Here is a 13,363-nt window from a genome sequence, read left to right as displayed (position 1 = left end):
TTGCGAAGAGAATGATTTCAAAACTTTCCGATTACTCAAATAATTTGGCAATAACTTCCATCGCTGCAAGAAAGACACTTTCATAAACCTCATATTGAAATTCTGAAAAAATTGTAATCGCTGCGAAGAGAATGATTTAAAAACTTTCCGCTTATTCAAATAATTTGGCAATAACTTCCATCGCTGTAAGAAAGAAACTTTCATAAACCTCATATTAAAATTTTGAAAAACTGTAATCACTGAGAAGAGAATGATTACAAAACTTTCCGATTACTCAAATAATTGGGCCATAACTTCCATCGCTGCAAGAAAGAAACTTCTATAAACCTCATGGAAATTTTGAAAAAATTGTAATCGCTGCGTAGAGAATGATTACAAAACTTTCCGATTATTCAAATAATTTGGCCATCACTTCCTTCCCTGCATAGAGAATAATTTCAAAAATGTTCAGCTACTTAAAGAATTTAATCATAACTTTCACCGAACATTCCGACTTCACAAAAAATTGAATTATAACTTTCACTATTGTAGTAAAAAATTTTCTATGAACCTCATATTGAAATCCAACAAAATTTTGATTTCTGGAAAGAGAGTGTTTTCAAAAATTTCCAACTACTTAAAAAATGGGGCCAAAACGTTCATCGCTGCAGGAAACTTTTATGAACATCAGATTCGAATTCAATCGAAATTTTGATCGCTGTCAAGAAAATGCTTTCAAAACTTTCCGAGTACACAATCGGTCGAGTGCGTCGGTCGCTCTACGTGCGTACCGACGCACTAGAGCAGCTTTATTTGCACGTGGTGTCGTTGCTGCACAACGATTTTATAGACAGGAGATTGGGCCGGTCCGTCCAAAGAGAGGAGGCGACGCCGGGCGCGAGTTGTGTGGTGGTACCGCGGGGCTCGTATACCGCCTACCGCGGGGAGGTTGTTTACCGTGATAGCTGTGATTATGTTGAGGTGTATCTGGTAGATCGCGGCGAGAGTGCCTTTTACGATCTAGGCTACCTCTACCACCCCTCACCAGCATTAGCGGTGATACCAGCGCTCATGATAGAGTGCTCCCTCCACGGTCTCGCCTACTTGGATGAGTATTATTACTCGATCCACGAGGTGGAGGCGCTGTGTGAGGGGCCTCTTACGACCATCGTCATGAGCCCTCCTACACGGCACCCCCTGAGCGTCCTGCTGTTCGCTGAGGACGGCCGGGATCTCGGGGGTGTACTCGTGAACGAGCTGCTGGTACCCGACGGCTATCACGGGTACGACGAGGGGGGCGACGACGACGGCTTCGTCGACGTTGTCGACACCCCGGCCGGTGCCGAAGAATAGATTCTGTGCGTGTGCGTGCGTGCGTGCGTGTGTGCGTGTGTGTGCACGTGAAAAACAATGGTGCACGAGACAGCGTCGTGGAGCCTGGATCGGGGAGAGAGACGCGTCACCCCGGTGAGTTTTTTCAATATATATTTTTTATTTTATTTTTATTTTTTATTTTTTCTTTTTAATTTTTTTTTTGATTTTTTTTTTATCCATTTTAAAAATAAAATTAATATGTATTGAAGCGAAACACCGACTCGAGAACTTTATTTCAACGACATGGCACGCACGAGTGTTTACACCGGCGGCCATGTTGAAAAACTGTCACTTCGCGAAGCGGCGCTCGGGAAGCGAGGCGCTCAGCGCTGCCAACTCAATTTCGATTCCACAAAATTCCCTAGATTCATGAAATTCTTTATTTTATTGAATATCAATTAAATAATCTTTTTCTTATTAAAAATAATGATGCGAACTATTAAAGAAACATATTTTGAACAAACGGGTGTAAATTTCAGGTCAAAATTACTCAAATTTTTAAGAAAACTTTTCGTTGCGAGATAAAGTGCACAGTGCGCATGCGCAATGACCCACTTTCAACAGACGCGTGCAAGAACGTGACTTTTTGCAAATTGGTGAATAAAGCTAAATAAAAATAATCTTGTGAATGAAATTAATAAAAAAATAATGTCAAATAATAATAAAAGTCATAAAATCGATAAAAATTCATCTGAAATTCGTTTTATTCAAAATTCATTGAATTTCCACACATGCGCATTGTGACTCTAGCTCAATTCAACGAATTGGGACTCACGCGGGGCCTCACCGAGCCAATGAGAGAATTTAGCGTAGGAGTCCCTGGTTCAAGATTAAATCACTGAGCGAATCATGAAACGGGACAAAGTCCATCATATTATTATTATTATTTCCTTTGTTTGAAAGGGTATAAAAACCCGAGCGCGGAAGCTCAGTTGGCTTGTCTCATATCGAATCTCGCCACGCTAGGAGCTAGGAGCCAGTCACGTCTCGAATCCCCGAGAGCTCGACTCGCATGCCATAACCAAAAGCCAGTCTTGCCTCCGGATCTCGCCGCGTGCACTCGCCTTAATTGAAGAGAATAAAGAAACATAAAAATTTTTTCGCTCATTTAAATAGCTCTCAGAACAAAGAGCAAAATAACATCGCTCATTAACACTCAGAATTCAAACAGAATAACACCTTTCCTCCTCACGCTAGGAGGGCCGGGTTCATTCGATTTCGTTTGAACTCAAGAATCCTAGGTGAGTTTCCGATCTATCCAGGAGGGCCGGGACAGTTCGATTCCGTTCTGTCTCAAGATTCTTGGTAGATTTCCAATCCTTTTTCTATCCAAGAGGGCCATGGCCGTTCGATTTCGTTCGGTCACAAGATTCTTGGGTAGGACTCCTACCTTTCCACGCCAGAGGGGCCGGGACAGTTCGGGTTCGTTCTGTCTCAAGAACTCTGGGTGGATTCTTTTCCATCAATGAGTCATTGTTTTCTGAGTGGCGATTCAATTAATTCTCTTTTAAATTCATTAAAAATCATTAAAACCAAACAAGTTTTCTTTATTCTCATAACGAGACAATAGCGAGTCATTTATTATTTTGAGCCAATTAAATTATTTCAAAAAGCGAAATATCTCACTAAAAAATCATAATTTGAATTATATCGAGTCAAAAGAGTGAGATCAACCACAAAAATCCACTCGAACAATCAATTTGTATTGTATAGAGTCAAAAAGTGAGTTTCTAAGAATTATAGCTCTATTATCAAATTATCAAATGAACGAATTATCAAACAAAATCAATTAAAAATTTATCAAGACCAGCGTTGGCGAGAATTATTGAAAAATTATTATTGCAAGCGAAACTATTAATTGTTATTATTCTAATAAAAGCGAGCGTAAATTCATGCGAAGTTTATGATAATTAATTCTGCGAAAATTATTCTTTTTACAAAGAAAAATACCGGAAATAAAATTTTTCATGCAATTAAAATAAAGCTAAAAACACGATTTCAAATAAAAAGCCTTTATTTTTGTAATTTGGTTCAAAACAATTTAAAATTGAATAAAGCATTTGTCATTTCAATTTAATTTCATTTCACTTTTGTTTTTCCTTCATGCCCGCTCTTCTTTAATATAGAATTGCTCGAATCCAGGCGTGACGGTGTGCACAAGCACTAACGTACCGTTACAACTAGTGGCGCCCGAACAGGGACGGGCATTGCGTAGGAAAAACAAGGGTTAGTAAATTCAGTAAATGAAAATTATTCGAAATCTCAAAATGGCTGATAATAAAGAACAAATTGATAGCGCCACTGGCGATTCGGGATTTCAAAATCCAGAGCATGAAATTCAATCAAACGATTTCACGACCACGTTGCCTCCACCCGGTGCGGGGGACATTTTCAATGAATCTAGAGCCAATTTTGGGGACGAATTTGGAAATAAAAGGAATGAAAATAAGGAGGTGAGGTTAGAGGAATTCGGTACGCCCAAATCGGAAAAGGGAAAATTAGAATTTGGAGAAATAAATAATCAATTGCTTGTCAGTTTAATCGAATCAATGCAGGAGATGAAATCTCAAATGCAGAGTATGGCGAATGAAGTCGCGAAAAATAATCAGGCGACAATTGAATTGAGAGCCGAATTTTCTGAAAAATTGACCGTCATGCAGGCTAAAATAGCTTCGGACGTTCATAGCATATACGATCCAATCAAACGTCATGTTACGGGGCTTACTAGAATTGTGCAAGAAAACGAGGCCAAAAGCGCCGTAATCGAAGTAAACGTAGCCCAAATTCAACTCGACGTGAGTGCAATCAAAAAAAGGGTAGAAAATTTGGAGTCAACGGACAAATTACAAAGTCCAAATACAGAGAGCACCCGGATTCATCCACGATTGACGGACATCCCGGAAGAAAACGAAGATGAAGAATCGGATGACGATGAGGAGCAACAACAACAGAGGCAAACGTTCCGGAACGAGATCACATCGACCAACAAAATTAAAATCAAGCCTCCAACATTCGATGGATCGAGCAATAAACGACCAATTAAGTTCATAAAAGAATTTCGGCATTATTGCGAGGTGACGAACCCAACGTTCACCGAAATGAAGTACTTGCTCAGCCAATCACTTGAGAAAGCCGCCAAGGAATGGTGGGAACTGGTCGAGGACCAGGTTAATAGTTTTGAAGACATCGAAAAACGATTTACAAATCGATTTTGGAGTCACGACGTGCAACGAAGAGTGCGTAAAGACCTGGAATTCGGGAAATATCCTGAAAAGCCAGGCAAATTAACAAAAGTGGAATATGCAACTCGGACGTTCGGAGCGGCCCGTGATTTGATTCCACCACCGAGCGATCCGGATATTGTTGCATCGCTTTCTCAGCACTTCACCGAGGAGATTAGAGCCACGATCATAAGTCGTGGGTTCGAAACCCTCGAACAATTGATCGAATTCTTGGAGAAACTGGATCAAAGTGGGCCTGTCAACACGGGAACTGAGGAAGGAAAGCCTCAAAATCAAAAACCGAATAACGACAGAAATGAGCAACGGCCATTCAAAATGCCTCCGCAAAACAACTGGAACAGCAATGGTTACCAGAACAATAATCGCGGAAATCAAAACTGGCAAAATAATCGCCAGAATTGGAATCAGAACAATGGAGGATTCCAAAATAACCGAGGTTACCAAAACACTAACGGTTATAATCAACAAAACCGCAACTTCAATTATCAACAGAATTACGGTAATCAACGGCCGAATAATGGAAATTTCAATCGGAATCAACAAAATGGAGGGCAAAACGGAAATAATCGCCCAAATTACAGCCGTGAGCAAAACCAAAACCAAAATAGAGGACCACCTCAAAACAACGGGGGATATCGGCCACCTGCGAATAATAATGCGCAGCAACCACCGATTCAAACAATAGAGGCGCAAATAGAACCTCAACCCTCTACCTCGAAAGCGGGAAACGCGTAGGCGTTGTACCCGCAATAAACGAAAACGATAATCGAAAAAACAAAAATGATATAAAAATGCGAGGTACAACGAGAAATCAAAAGAAAATTAATAAAATTAGAAATTACCCGCACGACGCATTAAAAATGGACCTCAGGCGCGATGAACAAATTCCAATAAATTCAATTTTCACTGATACTAGAGAGTATTTGATGGGAGAGGAAATCAACGGTGAAGCAGTCCCGATTATTGAATGTCCAGAAATTTATGCGAAAATTGAAGGCATTCAGGTGACAGCTCTCGTTGACTCCGGATCGAAAGTGACTACGATTTCGGAAGAATTCTATCTCGAAAATAAAGAAATTTTGAAAAATTGTCCTCTTTTACCTGTGACGGGAGTCACGGTGAAAGGTGCTATTAAAGGCAAATTGACAAAAATTAAACATTAAATTATGGCTGTAACTCAAATTGGCAAAATAAAAACGTTTATCAAATATCTAATTATTCCTGGCTTAATAAGAGACGTATTGTTGGGAGTAGATTCACTCCAACCCTTGAAAAGTTTGATTGATTTGGGAGAAATGAGTCTCCAGGTCAAATATAATGATGTAGTTGATGTAATTCCCGCAGTGGGACCCTGTGAAAAGGAGAAGAAAGAAAAAATGGAGGAAAATTTGGAAACAGTTTTGATTGAAGAAGGAGCAGTAATTGAAGATCATCTGTAAAATCATGGAAATCAATGGTCGTAAGACTTTAAATCCAAGAAACAAAACGTTGTTAAATAAATGCAGAAGTTGCCGAGTACATCGCACGACGAACAAAAGAATTACAAAAGAAGAAAAATAGGACACAACAAATTACAACCACAAAGAATACAAAGACAAAACATTACAAAAACAAATTGCGACTAAAATAAATTAAGATCATAAAAATTTTAAATAAATTACCCACGGAAAAAAATTATATACCAAAAAATTGAAACAAAAAAAATTTGGCCGTTGTACTTGGCGTTTTTTTTCTAGCTAATATTATCTAATTTACATGTATCTTATACTCACAAATTCGAAAGTCGAGTAAAACGCCAAGTACAACGGCCAAATTTTTTTTGTTTCAATTTTTTGGTATATAATTTTTTTCCGTGGGTAATTTATTAAAAATTTTTATGATCTTAATTTATTTTAGTCGCAATTTGTTTTTGTAATGTTTTGTCTTTGTATTCTTTGTGGTTGTAATTTGTTGTGTCCTATTTTTCTTCTTTTGTAATTCTTTTGTTCGTCGTGCGATGTACTCGGCAACTTCTGCATTTATTTAACAACGTTTTGTTTCTTGGATTTAAAGTCTTACGACCATTGATTTCCATGATTTTACAGATGACTTCCCAGAGGGCATAAATGTACTTGTCTCTAGTTTTTTTACAGCATTCGTGCTGTGTTGCAGGTTTATTTGACGACTTTTTGTGTACTCGAAATCTGAAATTTTATGGGATACATTGAAAAATTGAAATAATGATCATAAAATTGAAACATCTGATCACCCAATAAAGCAGTTTATATATTCACCTACACCCATCTCTCTCTATATATTTATTTTGACATGCTGAAGCCGAATTCCAAAATACCGTGAAAATAGGTGAAAATTGCGAAAAATGGTCGTTGAGCAAAATTTTGTTGACCTAAATCTAGAATGTTTCTCGTGTTTTTCGAAAGTTCTGATAAACAAGGTTTCAGACAATATTTCGGATTTTTCGATTCTCACAAGTGACCCATGAATCTCATTGTCAGTATCCACTTATATATTTGAAGCCCCTGGCTCAAGGAATGTCTTGGTATGAATCAGTTGAGATTTCACACAATCTGGACAAGCGATGAGAATTTTTATTATGAGGTCCAAAAGCTTGGAATATTTCCATGAGGCACCCGAGACTTTGTAAAACCATGTTGACCAATTGATTTTGTTCTTCCGAACAGATGTACCAATATTGCGATCGTAGAAAATCACTCCGTATCGGTTTGAAGTTAAAAGTATTATTAGGAAATTGTGCACCCTTTCCACTGCAAAATCTATCGACGTCAAAAAATCGAATTGAAACTTGAATATTACTTCAGAAATCAATTGACTGTAGAATTTTAATTAAAATTGAACATGACGCTAAACGAGTTTATCAGTTGTGCAGTTTATATTCTGTTTTAGGATGTTTTATCAAAAGGTAATGATTAAAAATGATGAATACAACGTTTTTATCACTCCTTCTTTCGGATTAACAAAATGTTTGCCGGTTCGTTTGCCTGTTTTGCTTTTGAACCAGGCAAATTTCCGGGTCCCTTCCTATTATTGTACCGCGAAACAAGACTCTGCAAGACCGGAAACGAAAAAAAAAACACGCATTAGTTTTGCTATGGCTGAATTTTCAAAAACCCAAGATTTCGCGGTGTCGAGGACGAAATGAACGGTGGTGTGAAAATAATATGTCAACTCGAGGAAAATACAAGAAATAATTCCCTGTCCGTCGAGTAAAGCTCGAATGACCGAGGAATGACCTTCCACAAGAAAAGCGAGTATAAAGTGTACGTAACAAGTTCTAATACTTTGGGAATCCATGAGCTTGGTTCGTTACGACAAAGTCTCCAAAACTTCTGTGTGAAATGAAAAATACCACCAAGCGGAACCATCTGACATTGCTCTGACTCGATAGCATACCATGAATAAATGACGAATGAGAAATAGTGAAGCTGCGACAAGCTTCTTCCACATTAATCAGCACTGGGGATCAAGGGACGCGAGTAAGAGAGCTATGGGGATTCTGGACCAAGTGGAGGCGAGGGGGGAAGCGGTGCGGGGGGACCCCGCACCGCTTCCCCCCTCGGCCCCTCCACTTGATCCAGAATCCCCATAGCTCTCTTACTATAGCGTGTTCCCCCCGCAACCGAGGGTCCCCGTGCGTTCAGTTGACCTGTCTGTAGGTTCGGCGGGAGGGGGAAGGGAGGTGTGAAAAAGAGTGGGATAGTTAGAAAGATGGTAAGTGTAAGAGAGGGATGGATAGATCAGTATGAATGAATAGAAAATGCATTTTATGTATCGTTTTTTTTCATAGAATAATCATTTCCAAAGTAGATTTCAAAATGGATAGATGTGCAAGTATGTATGCAGTCCATCCGTCAAAAGAGCCGTGGTTACTGACAAAAAATGAACTTGAATGGATTCCCAAGGCTTTGCTTGTAAAATATTATAATAAATATATTCCCGTTCTGTGGGATCGATTGCCTGAACATTTGCAAAATGATAGTGAGGTGCAGTCATATCATTGGTGTCAAGATCATTTTAATCCTCCATGGGTACGAACTCATATTGATGCTCCATGGCCTATACGTCGCAATTGTGAAAAGTGTTACATGATGGAAGAACTTATGAATATATATGTGGTTTATTGCATTCGAGATCCTAGTGAAATATCGTCTGAAGAACTTCAAATAATATCGCCAACAATGTTTAAGAAATATTTCAGCGACTTTACCGACATATTGTGGGAGCGTTTGCCTGAATATTACAAATCTGACAGTGAAATTAAATTTTTTCGTCGATGCTATGAACATTGGAATACCAATTCGGTGGGCAATCATATAGATGGTCCTGCACCTCTACGTCGAAATTGTAGAAAATGTAGAGAAGAGAGTGAAGAGTCTAACTGAGCTCAAGTCAATATCTTTGTAGGGAAAAGTATATAAATGGAGACAAAGAAGAAAATCCAAGAAAGTGGAAAAAAAACCTGTTTTCCCGAGCCGTATTATGATAACGATGGGTGCGAGATGTGGAGGTGGAAGTTTGGTGATATGTTTGAACCTGCGCATCGAGAAGGTGGAGGGGGAGCGGAAATGGATGATTTTGAAAATGAAAAAGGGAATCGAGAGCTTTGTCATTCAGCCTGTACATCAGCTCCGAGTTGGACGTTAATCTCACTCTCGCTCACAATCTTTTTAACTCTTCGAAAAAAAAAGAAAATGGACTTCAAATCTCTGAACAAAGTTGCCACATTGGAGAATCTACCGTGGAAGAAGTTGATCGAGCTTGAAGTTAAAACAGATTATCCAATCCACAATATTCGATCGGTGAAAACCAAATTTGGCAAACGATACGTCGCTGACATCGGAGGCGAGTTCTCAGTCTTTCTACCTGGACGACTTGCCGAGGCTTTTGACCAGGATGTGGAGGGATTCAATCAATTGTTGGAGGCAGCTCGTTCAAGGGAACTCTATATGGAAACATTTGCCGACAAGTGGAGTAAAATTGAGTTTAAACATATTGCAAAATCTTCAGAGTGAAAACAGGAGAAGAAGTGTATCATCGTTGTGAATAATCTTAATAATCATAATATTGTATGCTACGCTGATGAGAAGGGAGTTGATAATAAAAACGAAGAAAAGTCACATATTATCATCGGAAAAAAATGTTTTATTTTTCATTGAAGAATCCCACGTTCACATAATGTTAGATATACATATAACCAATTCCTTAGAGATTTCACATTTTCATTCGCACAGTTATATTTTGAATTTTCATTTCGGCGGTGGTGGTGGTGGTGGTGGTGGTGGTGGGGACAATTGACGTGAACTTTTGGCAACTTCTGCAGCGATGGACAGTCCAGAGTCTCTAAATCGATAATCTCCGTTGATAGATCCAACAAACTTTTCAGCCACAAAGATTTTTCACATCCTTTCACATATATTACTCGGGCTCGTTGTAAGGTGGTTTGAATTATAACTTTTGTTGTATCATATGGTAGATTTCCATAGTCCCATGATATTCCATGATAGTTTCGTTCCAACCATTTGTTCATTGTCTTATATTTAGCTGGTAGAGTATGCCATGCATATGGCGATTCGAAGAATAATGTAAGAGGTTCAGCATTTTTGTCGTTAGCACGAACAATTGATATTTCTTTGAGGATAAAGTCGTTGGTGGGTCCCTTGAAACCTTGTAGATCCACGATAAAGTCCATCGCGACTGATGTTTAGTCAACTCGTAACAATGATCTTATACTAATTTTTTTACCCCACCACTCAAGGGAGTGTATTCGACGATACGATCATGCAGTATGAGGCAGTATGCACACGTTGACGCTGGCACATTTTCCTTCATTTCAAATTCGAGACGTACATCGACAGGTCCAGACTTGAGAGAATCATTTTGCTTTGAGCAGTCAATGACTATGAGAGGAGCATATGTCAAAAAATTTGCTTTCGTCAGCCACGGCTCAGCCTCCTTATTATAGTACATCGATTGAAAATTTGTATACATGTCATAGAGCAATGCATACTGATTTTGTGCTATATTTAGATTCATATTGCCATAAGGATAACATTGTGAATTGAGGTATAATTTCACATCGCTCACGTTGCAATGATCAAAATTACTTGCATTCTGCCGTTTATTATTCTTCCGACCTGTTTGAAATGCCAAGATTACATATCGAGGTTTCTCCAGCTGTGTCGATGTCTTAACAGACCATACATGTTTCGTTGTAGCAGGTAGCATCGGATATTCATACAATTCCCAGGTGCGAAAGCTCATTGGAATTGGCGGGTCTTTAGCGATGAATTTTAAAAGCTGAATTTTTTTCTGGTCTGCTATGGTAACATACGGAACAAGCCATTCGATTTTTTGTAGAGTAATTTTATAATCCTGCGCAGTCGTTTGAATTACTGCATTATCATTGGAACGTGATCTCGTTAAAATCAATTCATGCTTTGCATTCACAACCATTTTTCGATAATCTTCAGCAAAGCCCAGCAGCATACTCAGCGGTATGCATATGTCAAAGTTGCCCGCCGCATCTGCAATTTGTTTCATCTCCGCAACATCAAGCCAACCGGTGTTTTCAAGCATTGTACTCCTCGCCGACGAAAGCGAGGTGTATCCTTTTATGAGGGATGTAATACCCACATTCTTATTACGATCGATTTCAACTGCATTAAGTTCATAACGCACCTCCTCGAATAAATGACAAATGCCGTTGTTAACGAAATTTGTTGAAGTTAACACTGCTCCATCTGGCTTTGTCAATTTTCCACAAATGTGAATAGAACTTTTGCTCGGTAGAATTGATAAATCTTGATGTTGGATTGAAATACGTATTTCATCGCTATTGTTGTATGTTGATGACGCATATGGTTGATGAGCATGAACCTCATAATGTATAATGGATTCATCGAACATTACGGGTGTTTGAATGTTTACAATTTCCGCTTCCATTTCACACAACAGATGCACAATGCACAAAGTAGATAATTCTTCACACGCGTAGCCCACGAACTCTGAGACCCAAATTCTTCAAGAGTAGACGATTTTGCGGTGTTAGCGCTTTGAGCGATGATCGATGACTGATTCTGCAATTCCATGCCGGTGGCTTATTAATATTGTCCACTCTATTATAAACTATGCCCATCGAGATTTTATGTGCAGTCGTACGGTGATGATTTCTCCGCGAAAATTTACCAAATCACCGTCTTGATCAACAATACGAAGTTGTATATTGTCGATTGAACGAGTTGTAATAGGTAGATATATGACGCTTGATGGTACTTCAATGATTTTATAGCCTGGCGGTACAGATGGGAAAAATTCATGAATTGTATGCACTTTTTGTCCGTTAATGTAAGCACCAGTGGTTATATTGCACTCGACTCGTATGGCGTTCACTTTGAGAATGGATACTGGCAGATCAGACACATGTCTTTTATTGGCTTCCAATGAGCGCGATGCAAAGCCCAGCAGGGGTCCAATCGAGTTTTTAGATGGAAAATGTATAGGTTGATCACACTCCAGTTCACTGCGTAGTGTATTATTATTCGGTTTGAGCTGAATTTTTATGTTTTTACGAGTTAGTTCAGATTTTAAGTAATTTTCAATGTCCTCTATTTCATAACTACCCGTTGGTATGATCAATGTATGTGGTCCAACATGAAACTCATTCGAGCCAATGTCGATATTGGGAATTGAATTGAATGTGAGTAGCTCAACGAGGCCGAGAGTATAATTTTTGTCGGGTGATAGCACGATAGGTGGAAAGAATTGCGCCTCGAGAACAGATGACGATCCAGATATGGTGATTGTTAAGCTATCATCCATGATGCTTACAAATTAGAACTAAACTATTAGACTTGTATTCCTCATTTATATAGTGTGTATTTGCCTCGACGATTCAACTGACCACACAAAAATTTTAAACATAAATGACCGCATATTACGGTATTATATTCCTGATATTTTTTATAATTATATTTCACGCTACCAACATTGAAGTATTTCATGAGTTCGGGTGGAGGTGGGAGATTTCCAAAACTGTCAAAATACATGATTTTCCCACCAGTTTTTTTGAAAGCAACCCAATGCGTGCCAGGACCAACATTTTCATCCAAATTCACAATGGCAGATTCGCGTTTCAGTGGTCCACTCGCAGGTAGAGTATCTCGCATGTAAACTCCTCGAAAATTTGAAATTTTCATGATTCTCACATACTTTAGTAGATCATGATTGGTGAGTGGCCGATGTGGTAGCGTGATTATGCGTTTTTTTTTGGTGAAATATGAAGGCCCAAACCCTGCTTAAATGGTTTCATTACTAAACCTTTGCCCAAAGCAATCGCCTCGATGGTTCGATTATGACGTTTGTTTTCTTCCAATTGTTCTTTAGCCGATTGAGCATTATTCACAGCATTTGTTATTGCGGCCGCACCACCAGACAAAGCACCTGCAGCGCTGAGGCCGGCAAAGATTGGAATGAGAAAGGGTAGCAGACCCCCGGTTTTCGGGGGAACAGGTAACACTCGAGGTGTGCGTACTTTGACACCTTTCACGCTGGCACGAGCCCCTTTTAGTGCGGACAAGACCACTTTACGAGGATCATCACTTCGAATCATAGTTTTTCGTGCTGCACTAATGACCTTCTTCAAGCAAACACTTTTTGCCGCAGTTTTTCTCGTCTTCTTCTTCTTCTTATTCAACGACTCCATGCCCATACCGAATTTTCTTTTCGCCTTCATAATGTTCGTTACTGCCAAA

General features: G+C 39.1%; 1 protein-coding gene across 1 annotated transcript; it reads left to right on the top strand.

The window, feature by feature from the left end:
- The first annotated feature begins 3,620 nt into the window (after positions 1–3,620).
- Positions 3,621–5,330, top strand: LOC122411409 (putative uncharacterized protein DDB_G0272516). Its single transcript, XM_043420158.1, has one exon. It carries the CDS (start codon positions 3,621–3,623, stop codon positions 5,328–5,330), a length of 1,710 nt encoding a protein of 569 aa, XP_043276093.1.
- Positions 5,331–13,363: the final 8,033 nt, after the last annotated feature.

Source organism: Venturia canescens, chromosome 5 (genome assembly GCF_019457755.1).
Source record: "Venturia canescens isolate UGA chromosome 5, ASM1945775v1, whole genome shotgun sequence".
Classification (NCBI taxonomy): domain Eukaryota; kingdom Metazoa; phylum Arthropoda; class Insecta; order Hymenoptera; family Ichneumonidae; genus Venturia; species Venturia canescens.
Note: the sequence above shows the minus strand (reverse complement) of the source record. Positions and strands in the feature narration are given on the sequence as shown.